We start from the raw sequence: 20,616 nt of genomic DNA on the forward strand, positions 1-20,616 counted from the left end.
GGGCTTTTATTCTCTTTTCCTGCTTTATTTTTCAGCTAAAATGATGTTAAATTGCTGTCCATTAAAAGATGTGCGACTCTCTGACTGGTCGAAAAAAAAAAAGTCTCTAATTCAAACAGTTTGTTGGATCTAAGTGAAGTCTAATGCTCAGATCATAATGGCCTGATTAGCTAACAGAGATAGAGAGAAAAAAAGCTGTGTGGTACATGATGATCGACAAAGAGTTTAAAGAGCAACCGCAAAAAGTTCTGGCAGTGACTTCTAAAAGATGCTATTCACGACCCCTCACAAAACATGCAAATTATTTTTCTATTCTTAACTAATATTCGTCCTGATGGTGGCGCTGTGGGAAGGCCATGGGTGTCATTAAAATCAAAGCAAGGAGCATGAATATGCTCAACAAATTATATAGCAATTTGGAGACCGTCCTCCAAAGTGAAACAACATTTGTTGTTTCGGTAAATGCCCAAATATAACATTTATTTATGTCCATGTGATACCAGGTACCTGGTGTGTATAGTAATTTCTCTTTTCCATCAGGAGCAAAGGAGGAAGTATTATGATGCTGGTATAGAGCTGTAGGTCCATAAAGATGGATGGGTCAGCAAAGCGTCCAAATTTAACACAGGAGACTGCTTTTCATTTCCTGTTTCCTATCGACAGTCAGTGTTGTTTTCTTTAATGCCTTAACCTTTAGAAAGTGGTTGTTACTGTAACCACGATGGTGAAGGTTCCTTAACCTTAACAAAGAAGTAATTTTAAGCCAAACCCTGATCTTTCCCCAAACCTGACAAAGACATTCATTACTTAAACCTAACCAAACCTTAACCATACCAGTGTCAAGTCATAAGACAGATTTCCTTTTCAACAGTGATTTGTAGTGGTTTTGGCACAATTTGAGTATAGGTAGAAAGTGACCAGAATGTCACCTAATATATGGTTTGAGTATTAATCTTCTACAAGATTTTTAATTTGCCACTTGCTAAATGGACTGATTCTTACTTCTGACCTCACCTGTCCTCTAATTAAGTTGTGGTAAGCTTAATTTCCTGCTCTGACTGGAATAGATACATATTAAACGATTCATATCTAATGAAAATATAATGTTGACATCTCTTAATAGCACTAGGACATTGTTTCAATCCGTTTTGATTTAAAAAAGACACCATTGGGAGGGGGAGAGGAGGTGAAGTAAAAGATAAGTGAAAGTGGACTGTAGACATTAAAAGGAGAGCGTCAAGGGTAAGTGGAAATGTGGAAAATGAGGAGACATGCATGAGCAGCAGAGGAAAAGATGGAGAAAAGAGAGTAGAACAAGTAAGTCCTAAAATGTGTGATAAGGCACAGATGGAGAACTTGTCTGTGTAGCACTCTCAGGTTTTTTGATGTGTGGATGCTCTCTAAGTTATTGCTCGGAGGAAGAGATCACATACTAAAATTCGTATTTCTCCCTTTCCTTCTTTTCCTCTCTTGCTGTGAAGTCCTGGTTATTGTTACCTCCCTGCTGTCTTGCTGTTATAAAACAAGTCAACTGAATAACAGCCCTTGCTCAAAAACAGCCTGTGACTCAGAATAAAAGACACTTTACAAGTGAAGGTGGATAAAAACAACATGATTTCTCCTGCATTCTCACAAATCAAGAGCGTGCTTTTACTGTATGCTTCATTAGTATGCCATGTTGTGTTGCCGTTTCGATAATCACCCGTCACACACCTATCCTGCATACACAGTGGTAGCCGGGGTCCATGTTTGTGTTTACCTTTCAAGCCAAAATTGAAGTGTAGTCAAAAAGGCCTCATGTTAACACAAAAAAGGTCTTTTGTGTGACTCATATGACTGTTACAAAAACTCTTCACATGAGCCTTTTCTAATCTCCCCGTGCTATCTTTAAGATTTGGTTAAAGACGCCCTGTGGGTTTTTGACCACTAGTAGTGCTATGGAGCAATGTTTATACAAGTGGGTCGTCATTTGGTTTTTTTCCTTATCGGGTGCCAGCATACATTTAGTTTTCACGCTGTTCTGCTGATTGACAGTTGGTGGCAGTAACACGCAGAGTAACGTTGCGCTGTGCTAACAAAGGGATCAGAAAGACGAGTACAAACTAGCAAACTTGAACGAAAACAATGCAGGATTTAAAATATTTTTAAAAATTGGCTTTGCAAATGTTTAATGAGGAAAAAAATGCACTCAACACATTTGTTAGACCCCAAGGACAGGCACACTGCATTTGGTCAGAAACACTGACTATAAACATAACCTTTCCTTGTTGATGCAGATGGATGATAATGGGATGTGGTTAAAAGCTCAGGAAAAACCTAGTGAGGGAACCTTGAATTAAGATGGGTTTTTTTTTTAGGCTAAACTGATATGTTTGCTGTTTTTTCTCTTTCTTGGAAAAAGCTGGCACGTATACACAGGAAATATTGTCTCCTTTCATGTCTCTCTCTCTCTCTCTCTCTCTCTCTCTCTCTCTCTCTCTCTGTCTTAAATTCAGTGTCATATTGAAGGAAAACAGAGACACACAAACACACAAATTAAAAAATACAGTCACTTAGCAGCTTTTATGTGGTCCTTGATGATAAAATACCATCATTTTGATGAATGAAGTCTCTCAGATGCACCTTTTCTGTCCAGTGTCAGAACCTGCCACATGCTCCGTCTGTCAAATTTCATTTGTATTGACCTGCTTTTGAAAATCTTCACTAGCATGGGAGAGATTGGATCCCATTTGTATTTATTTATCTGAGAATAATGGAATCGTCAGCAGATATCAGTGGAACCTGTGACGCTGCCCAGAATAGAGATCAGTATTTAAACAAATTAAAAACTTATTTTCCACTTGTAGATTGGATTAGAGGAAGTGAGATGTGACCAGGCCTTGTCCTTTAATTTGATCCTGTCATTGTCTATTATGAGGGCTGTGTTTCACTTATGTTTCCAGTTTTCTCTGTTTTGTTTCTTTTCTTTTTTTTTTCAGTTTTCTTCTTTTGCCTTTTGATCCAGGTCCCTTCTGATTTTCACATTTCTACCTTCTGTCTCTCTGTGTCTGCTCTGCATCTCCTCTTTTTTTCTCTGTCGATTAATAAGTCTCTTAAGTTTCTCTCTCTGTCTCTCTCTGTCTCTGTCTCTCTCTCTGTCTCTCTCTCTCTCTGTCTCTCTCTCTCTCTGTCTCTCTGTACGGCCCACTCCTCATGTGGATGAAGTAGGCACATGTGGTAAGCAGCTGTGTCTGATGTGTGCGCGTGCATGACTACATGTACATTTCTCTGTCCAAAGTATGGGTACCAGCTGTGGCCAGCAGCTGTGTGTGTAGTGCCTTGTGTGTGTGTGTGTTCACCCATATACAGGTGTAGGCACCTACTCATTTTAGGCAGCTGCTGCGTGTTTTTGTGTGTGTTTGGTTATGGACAGCTGTTTGGTAGCAGGTGATGATTTCAGGAGCCAACCAGACAGTCAGCCAAGCAGGCAGCCAGGGGGGACAACAGGGAGACCTTGGTCCAATACGAAGTAAGGAGGCCTGGACTGGGTGTTTGCTCAGCCAGGCCTTCTGGACCTTTGCTGGATGGCTGGTTGTTCAGGAGGGCCCCGGCTGTGGCTGTCAGTATTTACACAGGATTCTCTACCTGCCAGACTCCACAGACAGCTTACTGGTTACAGATAAATCAGTCAAAAAGAGGCAGTTAAGTCTTGGTTTCAATATACCGTGGGTTCAGACCCACTCTGGTTAATCCAAGCTGGGATCTTATCCAAACTGATTCTGCCCAAAATGCAGATTGGCTGTGTGTCTGTGAACATGTAAATGCCACGTAAGATGAAGGGAAATTAGAGAACTGAGGCTTTGTGATAAAAGTAGACAAATGAGCACTTGTGAGATAAGAAGAGAGGTTAAGCAAAAATAGCAAGTTGATATGATAGACATAAAAAAACAAAACAAAAACAAAGACGTGCTGGTGGATGCAGTTTTTTAACTGCTAGAAGAAGAGTCAGGTGAAAAAAGAAGGAGAAAGGAGGAACAGTCAACCTCCAAATATGATGGACAGAGAAAAGAAGACAGGAGCAACAAAGAAAGACAAGATGATACTAAACAGATACGGCGAGAGTAAAAATAAATAAAGGAGAAAGCAAGATTTACAAGACTACACAACACAGCAGAAAACTGTAGCTGTCAGCAAATTGTTAGAATAACTGCTGCCTATAAAGTGTGAATAGGAAGCGAATGGGACCCATATGGTTTCCCTCTGTCATTCCATCTATATTGAAGACCTGTCTAAAACCTCATTAAGGCCTTATGACACCAGCCATACCGCCGTTACTGAAATCAGACAGATGGTTATCAGGCTCTATGATGAGACACCAGCTGTGCTTATGACACAGAATGACTTAGATTCTGGGAGTAAAACAAGCAAACAAATGCTGTGTTCACTTTTCATTTAAACACAAACACTCTATTTTGTTACATAAGAGAAAGCAACACACATATACACAGCTAGGCAGTTAATTCAAAGTGCTGCTTAATTTTATAAAAATGGTGCCCCACAGCAGACTTTTTCAATGTCATGGTTGTAGTAGAATTGCTAAGCATTGTCTGATTGAGTGTGAGGACAGTATCTGGTAGAGGCACTTTTGTACTGGTAATAAAAAGTCTAAGAAAGCAAAACTCTTACTTGTGACGACCAAATTCAAACGTTTTCACTCACTGTGGAAACAAAGCTTCTTTTTCTCCACAGAATTGTCTCGTCCCAGTTTAAAGCTTTTGCCATTGAAAGGAATAGGCTTAAATTGACTTAAATATGGTATACCAGTCCCTCCAGAATGTCGCGATTGCAACAATTAACACAAATTCAACCAATCCCCGTGAATTCGGGCGACCTCGCATTTTTGTCCAGTCATATCATTGAACCAATCATACCATTCCCTGCACAAAACCTTGATGTATGTCCCCAAACTCACTTCCTTGTTTCTGGTTTTGAAGCATGTTGTGAAGCTGCAGACATACAGTATGTGACATGAAACATTGTGCCACATTGTGGTGGAACCATAGGTGTAGAGCTGCCAGAGCCAACGGAACGACGCTCCGCTACTTTTTTTCTTCAGATGAAATAAAATATCTACAGTTCACATAATCTGGTTGATATTTATATATACATTTTAAGCACTTGAAGATCTGATCATCACTATATATAGTATGTCATGTAGGTGTTATAAATTCATAAATCCATGAGGTTATTTTAAAGATCAGCTCTACCTGTGCGAAGACAGAGCAGAGGAGCACAATCACTTGATCTATTTCCCTATAAGATTTGAAGACTGGGTCACCAACTGCACTGCACTGGATTTATTCTCACTGGTACATGTTGCCATTGATTTTTAATGAATTATATAAAAAAAGATTGCGGCAACTTTTGCAATTTTTATTCGCTCCCAAAGTTTCATTGCAAAAAAAACATCTAAAATCATCGCAATATTTAAGAAATCATCACAATTTTTAAGACAAGCTGCCGCGAAAATCATGTATTTTAGCCCGCAACAATCCCAAAAAAATCCTGGAGGGACTGGTATATGATTTCCTTTGATTCTATTTAAGGGCAGACGGCTAAAACATAAAACAGGGTATCTTAAACGAGTGAAAAAACCCCTGAGTTTATGAACTGGAAAGAGGAGAACACTGACAGAGTTTATTGTTCAGTGTACACTTTTGTGTACACTTTTTAATATGCAGCATTTTCTGGGCTGCCAGCATGGTTCATTGTAAACAGGACCAGATGAACCTCAAGTGACACTTTGGATTTAAGAGGCAGAACCCAAGTAACCATTATCATTTATTAGACTCTAAATTGGGATATTCAACCTGCTCATTATCTGCATAGTATCCCAGCAGGACAGAAGACAGAGTTAGTGCAATGACTAGTTTAAGGATGTGCAGCTTTTAAAATGGAAACTACCGGTAACATCTTTGTCACACATTTCCAGAGTGGAAGTACAAGTTACTTAGACTTTCATTTCAAGTGTGCTGAACTTTCTTGTAACTGTGGAACAAAAAGTACAAAAGAGTTCCCAATGAGATTCATAACATAGCCTCTGTTCTGCCAGATTGTTTCTCAGCTCACCACACACTACCAAATGTATTTTTAACCTGAATCAGAGCCAGTCCTGGCAGAGCAACATCAGTGGTGATTTAAAAAAAAATAAAAAAAATGCACATGTGTATATGTTGTAGGTACACACACACTGACGCGTTGCATATATGCACACTCAGAATATATATTATCTATAGTACAAAGATCTGAAATATGGAAATACTGAGTCTGAAAATAGCATTCTGCTCTGAGAGGAAGAATGAAAAGTTTTAAGAGTAATGAGGGGATGAAAAATGGGATGTGGAGGTAACATGCACACACGCGCACACACACACACGCACACACACACATGCACAGATATCTCATGTGTTATGCCTGGCCATTAGTCAAAGCTGTCACTATACATACTAAGCCAAGTCGTTAGTGTGGCCGCTGTCAGGTGTGCTTGAGTGGTCATTAGTGTGAGAGAACATGGTATTTCTGTAAGAGGATAATAAGAAACTTCTTCGTCTTATTTTGTGTTTGCATTTTGTTTCTTTTAAACTCTGCCGATGCTGGTGCTAGACTTGTTCTTCTTACTTGATTGTGAAGGGAGGTGAATTTATATGAATAATCTTAAATTAGTTACAAAGTTACATACATTATTTTATGTTAAGGAGTCATTGTTGTTTATTTTGAATATTAGTAATGGCAAAATATTGGACAAAATACAAATAATACCACAATCAGGGTGGACATCAGATTTGAAAAAGGACATCAGTGTTTTCCCAAATGGATAACACAAGCCTTGATGCAACCACCTAAGGACATGGACAAATTTTGCAAGTACTAAATTTTAAATTGTCCTGAGAATACTTGTTACTTTTGGACAATGAAAAGACATAAATCATCTTGAATAATTCACCAGTGATGCAGACATTGCTTTCCAATCGGAAAAGAAATGCTCAGAAAATATTAAGGACAGAACGTGTTTTTTAAACAAACATTTAAGCAAATAGAAAAAGTCCTTCCTGCAAATTCATTTTGCTTGGTCAAGGTAACAGTTCTGAGCTGTGTGTTTCAAACACTCGTTGTGAATGAACTGTGTACTGTACAGGGAACTCCAGTATAATGGCAATATGATGGTGCAGATACAGAGTGTTTTGACTAGAAAGGATTATTTTAGAGAAGTCCTTCAACAATGTCAGATTTGACCTGAAGACAGAAACTGAACTGGAGATGCACTATTTTGTAAACACTAATTTCTTTTATATCTTCTCCTGTTTCTGTTATGACATGTGACTTAACATGGATTTTGAGCTGGACTTGACTGTTGATGCACGGTGTGTCTCCTGACAGTATCTACCTGTTTGTAAGGCTGCACTGCCCATTGCAATACTAGCACATACAATGCTGTACACAGTCACTGTACTTCAGCTGTACTGCCTCCCATTGTACACTTTTACTTAATTTAGTATTTACCTCTTACTTTATTTAGTACTTACCATGACTTCATGTTTTAATGATTTCCTCTCACAGCATGCTTGGTCACTTGTTCTACATTGTCTAGATGAACTAGAACTATGACTTTAAGTTTATTTTCATATCAACCATTTTGCATGCATCAAAAATATGACGTTATCATTTTCTTGTGTAAATTTTTCTCATTTTCCTTTTTTTAAAAAAAAAACGTCCAGGTCTGACAAACTGTCTTGGTGCTAGCATCACATCAATATTCAATTTCAAGTATTCTGTGTCACTGTCTGCCTGCCACAGATGTGTATCTGGTATCTACAGTATATACAGTATACAGTATATGTGCTCTGAGATATTTTTCAGACAGTCAAGGGCAATGTGACAGAATCATTAGGAAAAAGTGTTTGTATGTGTTGGAAGATAAGTATTGAGCTGTCTAAATGTCAAGGTTGTGTAATTAAAGGAAACCTGAGTGCTGTCAGTAGGTGATGACTGCTACTGGGAACAGTGGTTTGCTCCATATTCAGGCATAATTACAGACCATAGGGCTCCTCGGCAGGTGGGTGTGTGCACATTTTGTGGCAGAGGTTGGAGGATGATTGCTTTGCACTGTTCGATAGATCTGTGACAGGTTTGTGTGTGTGTCTCTGTGTCAAATCCACAATGAGACATACTCCAAACCAAACCACAGGAAACAGTAACAGGTGACACAAGTTTTCCTCACCATCATTCAGTTTATCTTCCTTTTCCTCCAAGGCTACAGTTGCTTTTTAACATGACACAGAATATGTTTGTGTCTCCGTTTGCCTGTAAATTGACAACAATATTGCTGTATATATATGTGTGTGTGTGTGTGTGTGTGTGTGTGAGGTTGTATCGTCGTGCACATGTTGTGTTTGACTCCTTTTCCTCCCACTGTGTCTATAATGAAAAGCTAAATGGCCCAGGTTAGCAATGATTAAAGATGGACGGCTACCTAGGAGGAGAAGGAGAAAACAGCGGTCGGGAAATGACAGTTTGAGGTAAATGACAGCTCTGCTATGTTTAGGATAAATGGATCGTGCAGCTATATTCAGCCTACGCCATCCATTATTCAGAGTACCACCGACAAGACAAATCCCCAGTAACTCAGATTCCTCTGTAGCAGTGGTAGTGCAAGTGCAAGTTTTTAACCAGGTGACACGATTCACCCGTTTCCCTTTTCAGATCCCAATTTCTTCAACTGGGATCCATTACATGTTCACATCAGCAATTGTGCCTCTGTGTGTAGCTTAATTATTAGCAATTCATTAATGACTAAGACTGTAATGACATTGTTATGGAAGCTATTATATGTTACCCGTTTTTTTTATCATTGCTTGCCCCTTTGTGGGGAAACAGCGTGACAGCGGTGAACCAAGCTCTCTTTTGTTCCATGGAGGAGATATCAGTGTATGTGTGAGTGTGTGTATGTGGATGTGTGTTTGTCTGCATTTGCATGTAGATTATGTGACATGCGCTATATGTCCTTGTGTCTGCACAAGTGATATTCATGCATGAATGTGTGTCATGGGTGATACTGTAACAAGTCTGACAGTGTTCTGATAACAGATGGGTGAATGGGTCATTTGTTATTCATAATGAGCATGTGTCTGTTATGCTGTGGACCTGTCAGTTGTGTGATGTAATAAGGGGACCCCAGAAATGCCACATTTTCTGGGTAATTGTGTGTTACAGACAGTGCAAGGTGACACTGTGACTCAACCTTTTGTTTCCTTCACTATCATTCAATTCTTTCCAGTATTTAGAAATTATGTGCAAAGTGTATGTGTTTTTGGCCCACTGATTTTGGCAATCCCCTTGACTTTTCCTCTAGTGCCACCATGAGGTTAACATTTTTTGTTTTTTATGTCTCCACACCGGCGACAACTAGAGGCATCATGTTTTCGGATTGGCCGTTCATCCGACCCATTCTTGTGAACACTCTCAGTAACACCTTAAGAGAATTTCTTGTTCTTTGGTTCAACATTCACTTGGGCTCAACAGTTACCTAATTAGATTTTGATGGTCATAAGTCAAGGTCACTGTGACCTCACAAAACATTTGTCTGACCTCTTGAATGTAATATCTCAAGACCACCTTGAGGGCATTGCTTCAAATTTGGCTCAAACATTCACTTGGACTCAAGGATGAAGTGATTAGAATTTGGTGGTTAAAGGTCAAGGTCACTGTGACCTTGCAAAACACATTTTTGGCCTCAACTCACAAATTCTTATGCTAATTATGACACAATTTAACACAAATGTTTTCATAGGATAAAATTATGCGATGACATGTTATATCCAAATGGTCAAAGGTCAACTTCACTGTGACATCATGATGTTCAATCATAATGTTGGAAAACACACTGGCCATTATTCAGTGCTGTAACTCAGGAAGGGGAGATTGTGACCATATTTCCTGCAACTCGGCTGCTTGGTGGAGGCACATAACCGCAAGGCGGTAATGACGTGAATATAGCCATGTAAACCAAAACATGCTCCTCTTCTCTCCCTGTAGGATTCCCCTCCACCCAACCGTTACAATGTGAGTCAGACATTTGAGAAGTCTAATGGCCACTCTTACTTAGAACCCCGAAGTGAAGGAGCTAAGAGACGACAGAGCTGCTTCCTCTCTGCTGCACCGCGGGACAATTTCTTCAGAAGATGTGACCCCAGTGTGCCAGGTGTCACGCACACAAACACACACTTAACATCTATCTATCTTTCTATCTATCTATCTATCTATCTATCTATCTATCTATCTATCTATCTATCTATCTATCTATCTATCTATCTATCTATCTATCTATCTAATGATCCTTGTCAGTGCTGAACATTTGGAAACTGTACAGCTCCACCCCTTAGCCATCATGCAGTACAATTAGCTCCATCTCTGTGGGCCTCTAACCTAATATTTACCTCAATTACACTCCCATTGAAAAATGTTGTTTCAAAATTGATAGATTCATGACTTACTTGGATAATTTATGACTAGCCCCATTTCACCAAGGGACTCAACCCATGAGGCACCCCAAACCGTTTAACCAAAATCCAATTTGCATATAAATAGATTTGGACTGTTTGCAGTAGTGTTTCTTCTTCATACACCCAGGCACGCATACACACACACACACACACACACACACACACACACACACACACACACACACACACACACACACACACACACACACACAAAATCATATACACACACACACAGAGACTCAGACACACACTGATATCTGCACACATACAATCATTTTGCCCATTATTGAATTTGCATTTATGAATAGGCATACAGTATATGGAACATTAGGGAACATTACATTCCTCATCATGCTTGGGTCCCTTGCGATCACATTTCAGATAATGGTAAGAGCATTTAACTATTGAACATATTTGAAACACACACATAGACACAGACACACACACATATGCACAAATGAATGACAGCGTTACTCATAATGGTCTGTGACATTAGCAATTGCTCAAGGTGTTTTTAATATGCGAGTGTCTTGGTTTTGTGGTGTATGTTTGTGTGTAACTTTGAAAGTCACCCTCCTTTTCTGCAGTCATAAGCTAATTGCATTTAGCTGTGAGGTCAGACAAGCACCTACTGCTGTATCACTGTAAAACCATGTTAGACTGGTGATGGCTTCTTTTCCTTATCATAATTCTTATTGCACTGACTACGATCTGCAGCCCTGGGGTCCATTACACGTTTTCAAAATCAACTATAAAAGTTGTTTCTGTAATTCCTGAAAAGTTGGCAGTTGAGGTTTCAAATAAAAAAAGTATATGGAAACATTGTTCTGTAATGGTGAAACCCCTGAGGCTTAACCTGAGGCTTAACTTAACTTACTTTAACTTTCAAGAACAGTTTTTGTATTTCAGAATTCAATGTTAATATTTCTTTAAATGAAAATGGACTTGTAAAAGTTTTTTTTTTTTTACACACAGTGTGTGTTTGAATGTGTATATGCATGGGTCTCTGTACGCCAGCTTGTGTGTTTGTGTTTGGGGATTTTTTTCCCCCAAGCACCTCACTGTGGAAAAGCATCTCAAAACCCCTGCAGAGTTTTTGGTTGACACACAGAGAACGGTGTTTTTGCCACATCTGGGCTCTGGCCAGCAGGACAGTTCAGTATTCTGGTAGCCTGAGCTTTGATCATAGTACAGAGAGTTCAGGTACATTACAGTGCAGCTCATGATAGAAACCCATGACGGATTAATACTGTACTGCTGTAACTTTTTTCGTGGAAAATCTAACCCAGCCCTCGATGTAATACTTGAAATCTTTCAAAAAAAACATACCAGTGGTGTAAATTCTGTATTAGCCAAAAACAAAACTTTTGACAAGACAAAACTTTTACAAGATATGTCTAAAAACCTGTGATTTCCTTCAGATATGTTTGAAATGGAGTTAGTGGTCATAAGTGTGCGTGCGTGTGTGTGTACGTTCATTAGGCCCTGGCCAGTACAACCCCAGTGTGAAATCATTCCCTCAAATGGCTCTGATCTCCTCCAGAGAAGATCGATTCAAGGCATCCATAAACACAAACCCTGGACCTGGCACTTATCAGGTAAAGATGATGGTAAAGATGGTGTTTCATCCTTGTGTTTGTGTGTGTGTTTGTGTGTTTTTGTGTATGTGTGTGTGTGTGTGTGTGTGTGTGTGTTTGTGTGTGTGTGTGTGTGTGTGTGTGTGTGTTTGGTGCATGCACGTGAGGCTGTATGTCTGACATTATCTTATGTTGTAATCCTCTGAGAATCTATCATATTTCTCTCTGTGACCTTGAGCTGTGCAGAAGAAATTGATTGCTTTGTAAAAAAAAAAAAAAAAATTCAAACTTCAATAAGTTTCTGTGGTTTCACTCAATCTCTGTTTCTCCACCGCTGCAACACACGGTTGAATGATGCAGTTTCCTGTTCAAAGCAGCTTTTCACTTTGTGGGCGAATTTGTTCTTAATTGACCTGACTGATTAAATTAAACAGGGAAAAGTGAGTGCAGTTTTATTAAGTGCAATGTTGTTTAATGCAACCACCTCAGACTACTGACAGAGACAAATGCACTTAATGGATGAAGCATAAAACAGTTGTAATGAAACCCAGCCAGAACCTAATCTCTCTCTGCTCCATTTCTGTGTGTTTTAATAGGAATTACAGCTTTGGGTTACAGCTACTGGTGTGTGTGTGTGTGTGTGTGTGTGTGTGTGTGTGTGTGTGTGTGTGTGTGTGTGTGTGTGTGTGTGTGTGTGTGTGTGTGTGTGTGTGTGTGTGTGTGTGTGTGTGTGTGTGTGTGTGTGTGTGTGTGTGTGTGTGTGTGTGTGTGTGTGTGTGTGTGTGTGTGTGTGTGTGTGTGTAAGATGATTGAAAGAGCTAATGTTGCTTCCAGTCCCAGCTGACTTTGACTGGTGAACATCAAAGACAAAACCGCAAGAGTTTGATTTAAACCTCGCTACACAGTTCATCGTCATGTTCATGTCCATGGGTGTAATGTTATCACAGAGCTCTTTCTTCTCTTTCTCTCTGTCTGCCTGTCTCCCACTCGGTCTGCTGTCTCAGTGTGGATTCATCTCCTCAACTTTTCTCTTCTCCTCTCTCCTACAGTTCACTGTCTCGTTCTCTCTTCTGACTGCCTTTGCCTTTTTCCACTTGTTTTCCTCCTCCTCCTATTCTCCCCAGTTCCAGTTGGATATTCAGTGAGAAGTTGCAGCTGTTTGGATTTCCATTCCTCTTATCTTGGTACTCACATTATGATTATTGGGCTGATTATTTGTTGCCCGTCACAGACATGTAGATTATTTTAAACATGTTTAATTTTTATGACGGGATTTGCAACCTCTAAAAGAGTGTCATAGGAGGAATAGCCATTAAGAGACAACAGCGTTAAAACAAACACATCAAGGAATTTACCTTTTTAAAGCTCTCAAACAATACAAGCAGAAACAAAGGATTCTGCTGGGAGAACTAAACCAGCCTTAATAAATACACAAGGACATTAAAGACAATGAGGAGGTGGAGGGAGCTGAGGGAGCAGAGAATGTGTACATGAGCGTGTCACCATGGTAATGGTAAGAAACATTATAATGGTCATGCTGTACACCCACTTGAATATAATTGGATATTACCAGTCATGTGGTAGCCAAACAGTTAATGAATGAAGAAGCTGATGCTAATCAGGCAATGCAGCCATGACCTATAGGAATGCTGTTGAGTTTTTGACCTCTAGTTTGCGCTATGGGGCGGTTTATCTATAAATGGGTCCCTGTTCTGTGCACATGCAAGAGGATGCACATGTATGTGTACATTGGTTGCTTTTCCACTCATCTACCCGTGGTGGCAGTGCAGAACGCAGCAATGTACTGGCAAAGGCGGGGAAAGAAGAAGACGTCTTGCTTGTAAACTTGCATGTAAACAATGCAGATTTCAAGCTATGAGGAAGGAATTCATCATGCATTCATTGTATTTGTTAGACCTCAAGGATAGACATGATTTGTTTTGGTGAGTAATATTTTATGTAAACTTAACTTTTTTTTTTTTTTTTTTTTTTGTTTGTTTATAAGAAAACTCTATAGGGCACCTGTAAGTGCTGCCTGAGCTAACACTATGCTCCATTCCACCTCATCAGGTTTCAGAGCAGAGCCACAGCTCACTGGAAGTTCACCTTCCCTTATGAAGCTCTGCAGAGAGAACCCATCCAGTTCTCTCTGCATAGTCTACAGTCTGCGTTGCCTTTCTCAGCCTACTTTAGCATTTTTTCTCCTTGTATATGCAAATTGTACCATAAAGTTGCAAGACAAACAGTTTTTGACGGATGATGATTTTGATTTGATTTTATGTGAGAGTGAGAATTCAAGTTCTCGTAGGATTTGATTGCTTAAATATGACTGAATGTTACCAATCATCTGGTAGCCAAACAGAAGATGAATAAGAACTGTGAATGTGGAGCATGAACGAAGCTCATGACTTCATTACTCTGCCTGAACTAAGGCTGTCCTTATCAGGTTTCAGTACAGAGCCACAGCTCACCTCAAATTCACCTCACTCATATAGAACTCGCTCTCCTCTGCTGAGCTCACAGTCCTTGATGTGATGCCTCCATCTCTCAATCCACCATCTCATTGGAATTTTGCTTTTTTTCCTGCTTTTAATTGTCTTTTCTGCGTAAACTTCATTATGAAAAGGTTTTTGATAGATTTATGTATGAATGTACCAGCGAGGATTTCTACACTGACAGTAGTTAATAAAACTGTTGAAGTATCTCATAGGATCCTCTACTCTCCTCTTCTCACACAGGGTATGTGAAGTTTAAAAAAATGTATTCAACTAGGGCAGTAAATTAAAAGTGAAATCCTCTACTTCTGCTCATCAAGTGTTTGTCTGCAGGCACTTTAGTCAAACCAGTGGGGAGAGTTAATGTTGGGAGATAATTGGCTTCAGAATAAAAATGGCTTAGGTTAGCTAAACGTTGTACCTGTGTAGCTATATGATTAGATACAGCCTGTTTTATGAAAATAAGCTGTTTGCATGTTCATTCGGCCCTTGCTTGAGCTTCATGTGGGTGTTCCAGTTTTCCCCAAGACATGCAAGTCAGGGGAAATGGAAACTGCGTGTAGGTGTGAATGGTTGTCTGTCTGTGTGTCAGACCTTTGATTGACTGACTTCCTCTCTGTCTTTCAAACTCCACACCTCCAGTTTGTAAAACGGGCTTTTCTGTTTGAAATTAATTTTTATTATAAGTATCAAACCAAAACGAAAATTACTTTCATCAATTAATGACATCACCTGGGTAATTTCCTTCAAACTTTGAAAGCCTCCTTCCAGACATCATTAAACTGTTTTCAAAGACTGAGTAGCACGCCTCTTGTAAATTGAACTAAATGAGTACACAAATACACATATGCGTCATACAAACAAAACACCTTTTAATGTTGTTTTGCAACACTTTCAGTAATGCAACATTTAAGCAAGCTTGTGTCTATATGTTACTGCTAGTGTGCACTGGTGCATTGTGCAGTTCTGCTTTTACACCCTCAAGTTTAAAGTTTAAAGACTTCGACATGCTGTGACTCGTACCTTATAGAGACTGATGCCTTGCATTGTGAGTGAGACATCCCATGTCTCAGTTTAGCTTCAGGAGGTTCTGTTCTTGCTTGTTTTCCATGGAATGCATGTCTAAGCTCTTGTCTCAGTAATTAGCTGTGTGACTGTGAATCTATACGACACCACAGGCCATACAGAGTTAAAGATGGTGTGAAGTGGCTCAGAATGGGAGGGAGATAAGAGAGTGTGGAAGACAAGCAGAAAGAGAGAGTGGGATGGTAGTGATGCGAGAGAGGCAGGAAGGGGTGAGAGAGAAAGTAGAGATGGGGGGCGGCAGAGGTGAGGCAGTGACAAAAAGGTGGTAGAAAAGCACAGAGGGAGAGAAGCACAGAGACAGACAGCACCAAATCGAGCAGCTTAAGAGGGTAGTTAAATTCAACAGCTGAAAATGTGTTCTGAGGCCCCGCCATCTGAAGCAGACGGCCACGTAATGGAATAGTGGCTATTTCAGCATCAGTGTTTGTGTGTGTCTGTGTGTGTCTGTGTGTGTGTGTGTGTGTGGGGGGGGGGGGTGTACGTCCATCCGCACTTGTGTGTGTAATGTCACAAAGCTGTCTACTTGAGTGGCATTAGGCCACAGTGAGGGCTCATTTAGTGTTCCCATTAAATGCACCATGTGAGGTACCTACTTCTGCAAAGTAGCCTTGATTACCTTTCTCACTCACAACACTGTTCTTATTGGTTGAGCTTCATTTAACAGAGAGAGGCGTGTGGATGGAACACGGGAATATAAAAAGACACAGGGAGGCAGACGTCAAGCAGAAACAAATATTAATTAAATGCTGTAATCTTTGCTGCCAAGTGCAAAGCACATACAGAGACAGAGAAAAAAAGGAGAAGCTCAAGTTTATTTAATGTTCATTATGAGTCAGAACAGAAGGTGTCCTTAACACAGCTGACACTTCATCAAACCTTCATCATGATGTGCTGTCTTTTTCACTACATGTACTTCCTCTGTGTGAGACTTTGAATTCCTCTACTTTAATGCTTTTCATGTGAAGTTTGCATGTTATTTGGAGAGTTATTAGATTTGAGTTTGAATGACTATACTGTATGTATGTGCGAACTGTGGTTCCATCCACAAAATGAACCTAGAATTTAAAATGTGATTTACTTTTTTTCATGTTGTATTTTTTAACATAATTTATGGCATTACTTTTAAAGTTTAATTCAGTTAGAATTTATGTGCAAAATTAAGTGCTGACAATGTGGGAACAAAATTGTTTACCTTTTAACCTAAAAAGGTAAACTGGAGAGTATTGTACCCTAAATTTGAGCTGAACAATCTCTCTTTCTCTCCATTGCATAGATTACCCAAGAATAATAGTCTGCAATAGTCTGTTCTGTAGTTTGTTCGGACACTTTGAGTAACCTGTGTGTTTACATGGTCCTGGTAAGCGACCTCATGAGCGTCCTTTCAGGGAAAGCAAAGGTTGAGGTAGTGTGAAATTGTTCGAACTTTGCAGCGCTCTTATGGAAGAGGCTGTGGTTGATTGTGGTTGGATGGTTTAAGATGTGGTTCACATCCCGTCTTCCACCTACAGTCAAGCCTTTATTAAACCAAACTTACCTACAGAGGTGGCAGATAAGACAGCACTCATATGAACTGGTAATGATGGTTGCTTTGGAAGGTGCTGATGAACAACCTATGTTGTTGCTTAGTGGAGAATATGCAAACATATGCATGCACCTACAGAGAATTAGCATCCTTTTCTAATTCTGCATATGTGTTGCATATATGTATGTGTTGCTTTTCTGAGTGTGTCATGCAGTCTATGTCTGTTGTGGGAAAGACTGTGCATCCAGCAGTCTTTGTTCTGTGCTTGTGTGCACACTTGTACACATGTGCATACATAACCAAGTAACATCACCACCAGCTCCCTGCATATATCCCCTTCTTCCTTCTCCCCTCCTTGACCTAGTGAAACATCCCATAATCTCTTTCAACATTGCCATGCCGATGGTGTCGCTACTTCCAAAGGCTCTTCCATATCTCCCCGACCTCCTGGGCAACCCTGAGGGTGACCTGGAGTTGAACCCGCAACCCTTTTCCCATTAGGATCAATACTGAGATCTGAGGGGCCCCGCCAATGTGCCTAAATCCTGCTGTGGCACCTCTGGCATACTGATGTGCGTCTGTTTGCAGGGAGGTTAGGGGAGGCGGTGAGGGAGAAAGAAAGAGAGAGTGCTTTGATGACATAGACGAGGTATATTCCTCTGGCAGTACCTGAGTGGGAGGGATGGTGGAGTGTCTGTCTGTCTGTCTGTGAGAGAGACAATTTCTTTTGTTTTTGAATTTGAAGATTTTTGACATGTAGTATTTTTTTTTTATGTACTGTTATCTTTTCGTAAGACCTGGAACAGACAGACCCATCATCCGAGTGTGCTGCTGAATGTTAGCTACATGTTTGTGAATTCAACCTCAGTGACCTCTTTCTCTTGAAGCATAGCAGAAAGAGTTGAAGCCCGCTGTTCATGCGTTGTACTTTTAGGTGATCATTTTAGTTTAATCCTCTACATTATGTTTGATTTATGTCTTATAAATAAATGGTAAATTTAATGGTAAAATGGTTAAATTTCCTTTTCCACTGACACAACAAAAACCCTGTGGGACCAAGAGCCAAACAAAGAAGAGGACAAATAATAAAAGTCTGAAAATCACTGTTGATTTCTTTGTCAAAAATAATATATTTCACTCTACACTTTGGCTATAATGGACAACTCCATGTTTGAGTAAGGACTGTCATGTTAGGGTTTTTTTCCATTTATCTTTGCAAGAATATGCTTAAGGATCAAATCGGAGCAACCAGCAGCAGTTTGATATAAGCAAAATATTAAAGAACCCTTCAAAATTCATCTACAACTGAATGCTAATACAGGAAGACACTGCTCAGGTGGAGGACCACCTAGATAAGTCATGGAAATACATGATTGGATGTTAATATGGAACATGGCTATAAAATGATGGGAAACTTGTTCTCTAAAAAAGAAAAAGTGTGTTTTTGTGGCTTGCCTGTTTCCAGGAGGACACTGTGAAAGTGTTTCACGTGAGGCTGCTAGCTTTAGTAAGCAGGATCACACACTGTGAAGGGATACAGTTTATGTGAAGTTTTATCAGACTGTTAAGTGCAATAAAAAACGGAGTGATTTGTTGAAAATGCTAATAACTTGATTATTCCTGGTTTAAAGTCAAAGGACAAGCACTAATCCCTCCTCACTTCATCATATTCGCCTCCTTTCTTTCACTGATTTATTCATTCTTTTGTTTGTTACTTTGTAAGTCTTCATTGCCATAGAGTTTGTCCTGTTCAACAGCAAAATCTGTTTACATGTTTTTGCAGTTGTAAATGAATATTTCTCTCCTCATACTTGTTTTCATCACCCTGTTTTCATAGTGTAACATCAGCTTTGAATAAATTTTGATGACTGCATTTTCAGCATTTAAATTACACAGACATTTGTGTTTATATGTAAATTTGTACCAGTACTTGTGGAATTGTTCTCTTCTGCTTTGTGTGCCAGACATACAGTATTTTACTTCCTTCATCATCCGTCATCTCTGTTTGTGTGTCTGCAGTTGAGTCCAGGTTTCATGAACACAGTACTAAAGGGCACCTTCAATGTGACACTCGACAACCCCCTGGGCCCCTGCTGCTCCCCTCGTGTGGCCCCTGGCCCTTTTAAGGGCACACAAGACCATTAATGCTATTGCAACGCCCAACACCTTCATCGCTACCAGCACTTCTTAGTGTCAAAGTTGAGGGTCAAAGTTTACAGGTGAAAGGTGAGTGGGGTAAAAGGTCAATCTTAAGGTCATCACATTTCAATTCATATTCTGGTAAAAAGAAGAATCTTCATGAATATTTATGGTTATATCCATTGCTCTTGAATGTATAATAGATATTGAGTGAGCTTATTTTCAATTATTGAATTGTAACTTTCCGAAGCTTTTTAAATAAATAAACAGAAATGTGCTTAGATCTAGATATTGCAATAAGTGTAATAAGTATTCCAGTTCAAAACAAGCTGTTTTTAGATTAATTTTGATAATGACAATCATAACTGAAGCATTATATAGCTTGTTTCTACTCTCTGACAGCTTTTGAAGCTTACTTAGTCTACTGCTTGTGTGTGTGTGTGTGTGTGTGTGTGTGTGTGTGTGTGTTTCAAAGCCCAAATTTTGCTATCAGTAGATCCTGCCCTTGCAGTTAATTTTACACTGAATTTAGTAATTAGAGCAGCTAATAACTTGTGAATTTTTAAACCTAAAATTTATTGGTGCTTGATGACCACTGATTAAGTTATTTTCATTCATTTTTTGACTGTGTCAGGATGCAGTTTGGATGAAGATGGACTCTGCATCTCCAGCTGATGGTTCCCTCGTTCTTTACTTTTGCTAATGACAATCTTGGCACGCTGAATCAGCTGTTTTTGTGGATCACTTCTCTCTGTATACACCACTCTGTGAATCAATAACAATTAAAAAGCTATTAATATGAATACTGCCAGAAGTCTTTTTAATGCATGTTACTCTTTAAAGGAACACCTTATCCATAGGGTACTTAAAGCAGCAATAAAAATATCCAGTCTGATATAAATTAGACTAAATTTATGGTTTTGCTATCTGTATTTTACTGTACTGCTTGGATTGGCTAATGACAGGATAGCTGGGTGAAATAATTATACAGTATGTGTTAAGCTTGATTTGAACTCACACAGTCTCCATCTCAACATCCTGAGGCCAAGATCGTCCAAAATCATGTTTTATTTAATGACAAGGAACCAGTGCATGAGACAATTACAAAAAAATGCTATCAGAATTCTTAAAGATTCGTAGCCATACATTATTGCTTAGCATGCATAAATCATGAAGCCATTCATTATGTATATTTGTGCTGACCACCAGATAAACAGGTGTGAAAGTCATATAGAAGACTCATAACTTATGGTCTAGTT

General features: G+C 39.4%; 1 protein-coding gene across 3 annotated transcripts in view; it reads left to right on the plus strand.

The window, feature by feature from the left end:
* The window catches only part of stpg2 (sperm-tail PG-rich repeat containing 2), a 50,106-nt gene extending 29,946 nt beyond the window's left edge, over positions 1–20,160 (plus strand). Inside the window, exons 11-14 of one of the 3 annotated variants that reach the window (XM_056375504.1) lie at positions 10,072–10,237; positions 12,021–12,136; positions 19,238–19,444; positions 19,992–20,160. In XM_056375504.1, coding sequence (XP_056231479.1) covers positions 10,072–10,237; positions 12,021–12,136; positions 19,238–19,363 — 408 coding nt within the window. In that variant the 3' untranslated portion in view covers positions 19,364–19,444; positions 19,992–20,160. Of the gene's footprint in view, positions 1–10,071; positions 10,238–12,020; positions 12,137–19,237; positions 19,445–19,991 lie in introns of those variants that run through there. The other 2 variants (XM_056375506.1, XM_056375505.1) reach the window with 2 other exon arrangements.
* The last annotated feature ends 456 nt before the right edge of the window (positions 20,161–20,616 follow it).

The sequence above is a fragment of the Seriola aureovittata genome, chromosome 5, assembly GCF_021018895.1.
Source record: "Seriola aureovittata isolate HTS-2021-v1 ecotype China chromosome 5, ASM2101889v1, whole genome shotgun sequence".
Classification (NCBI taxonomy): domain Eukaryota; kingdom Metazoa; phylum Chordata; class Actinopteri; order Carangiformes; family Carangidae; genus Seriola; species Seriola aureovittata.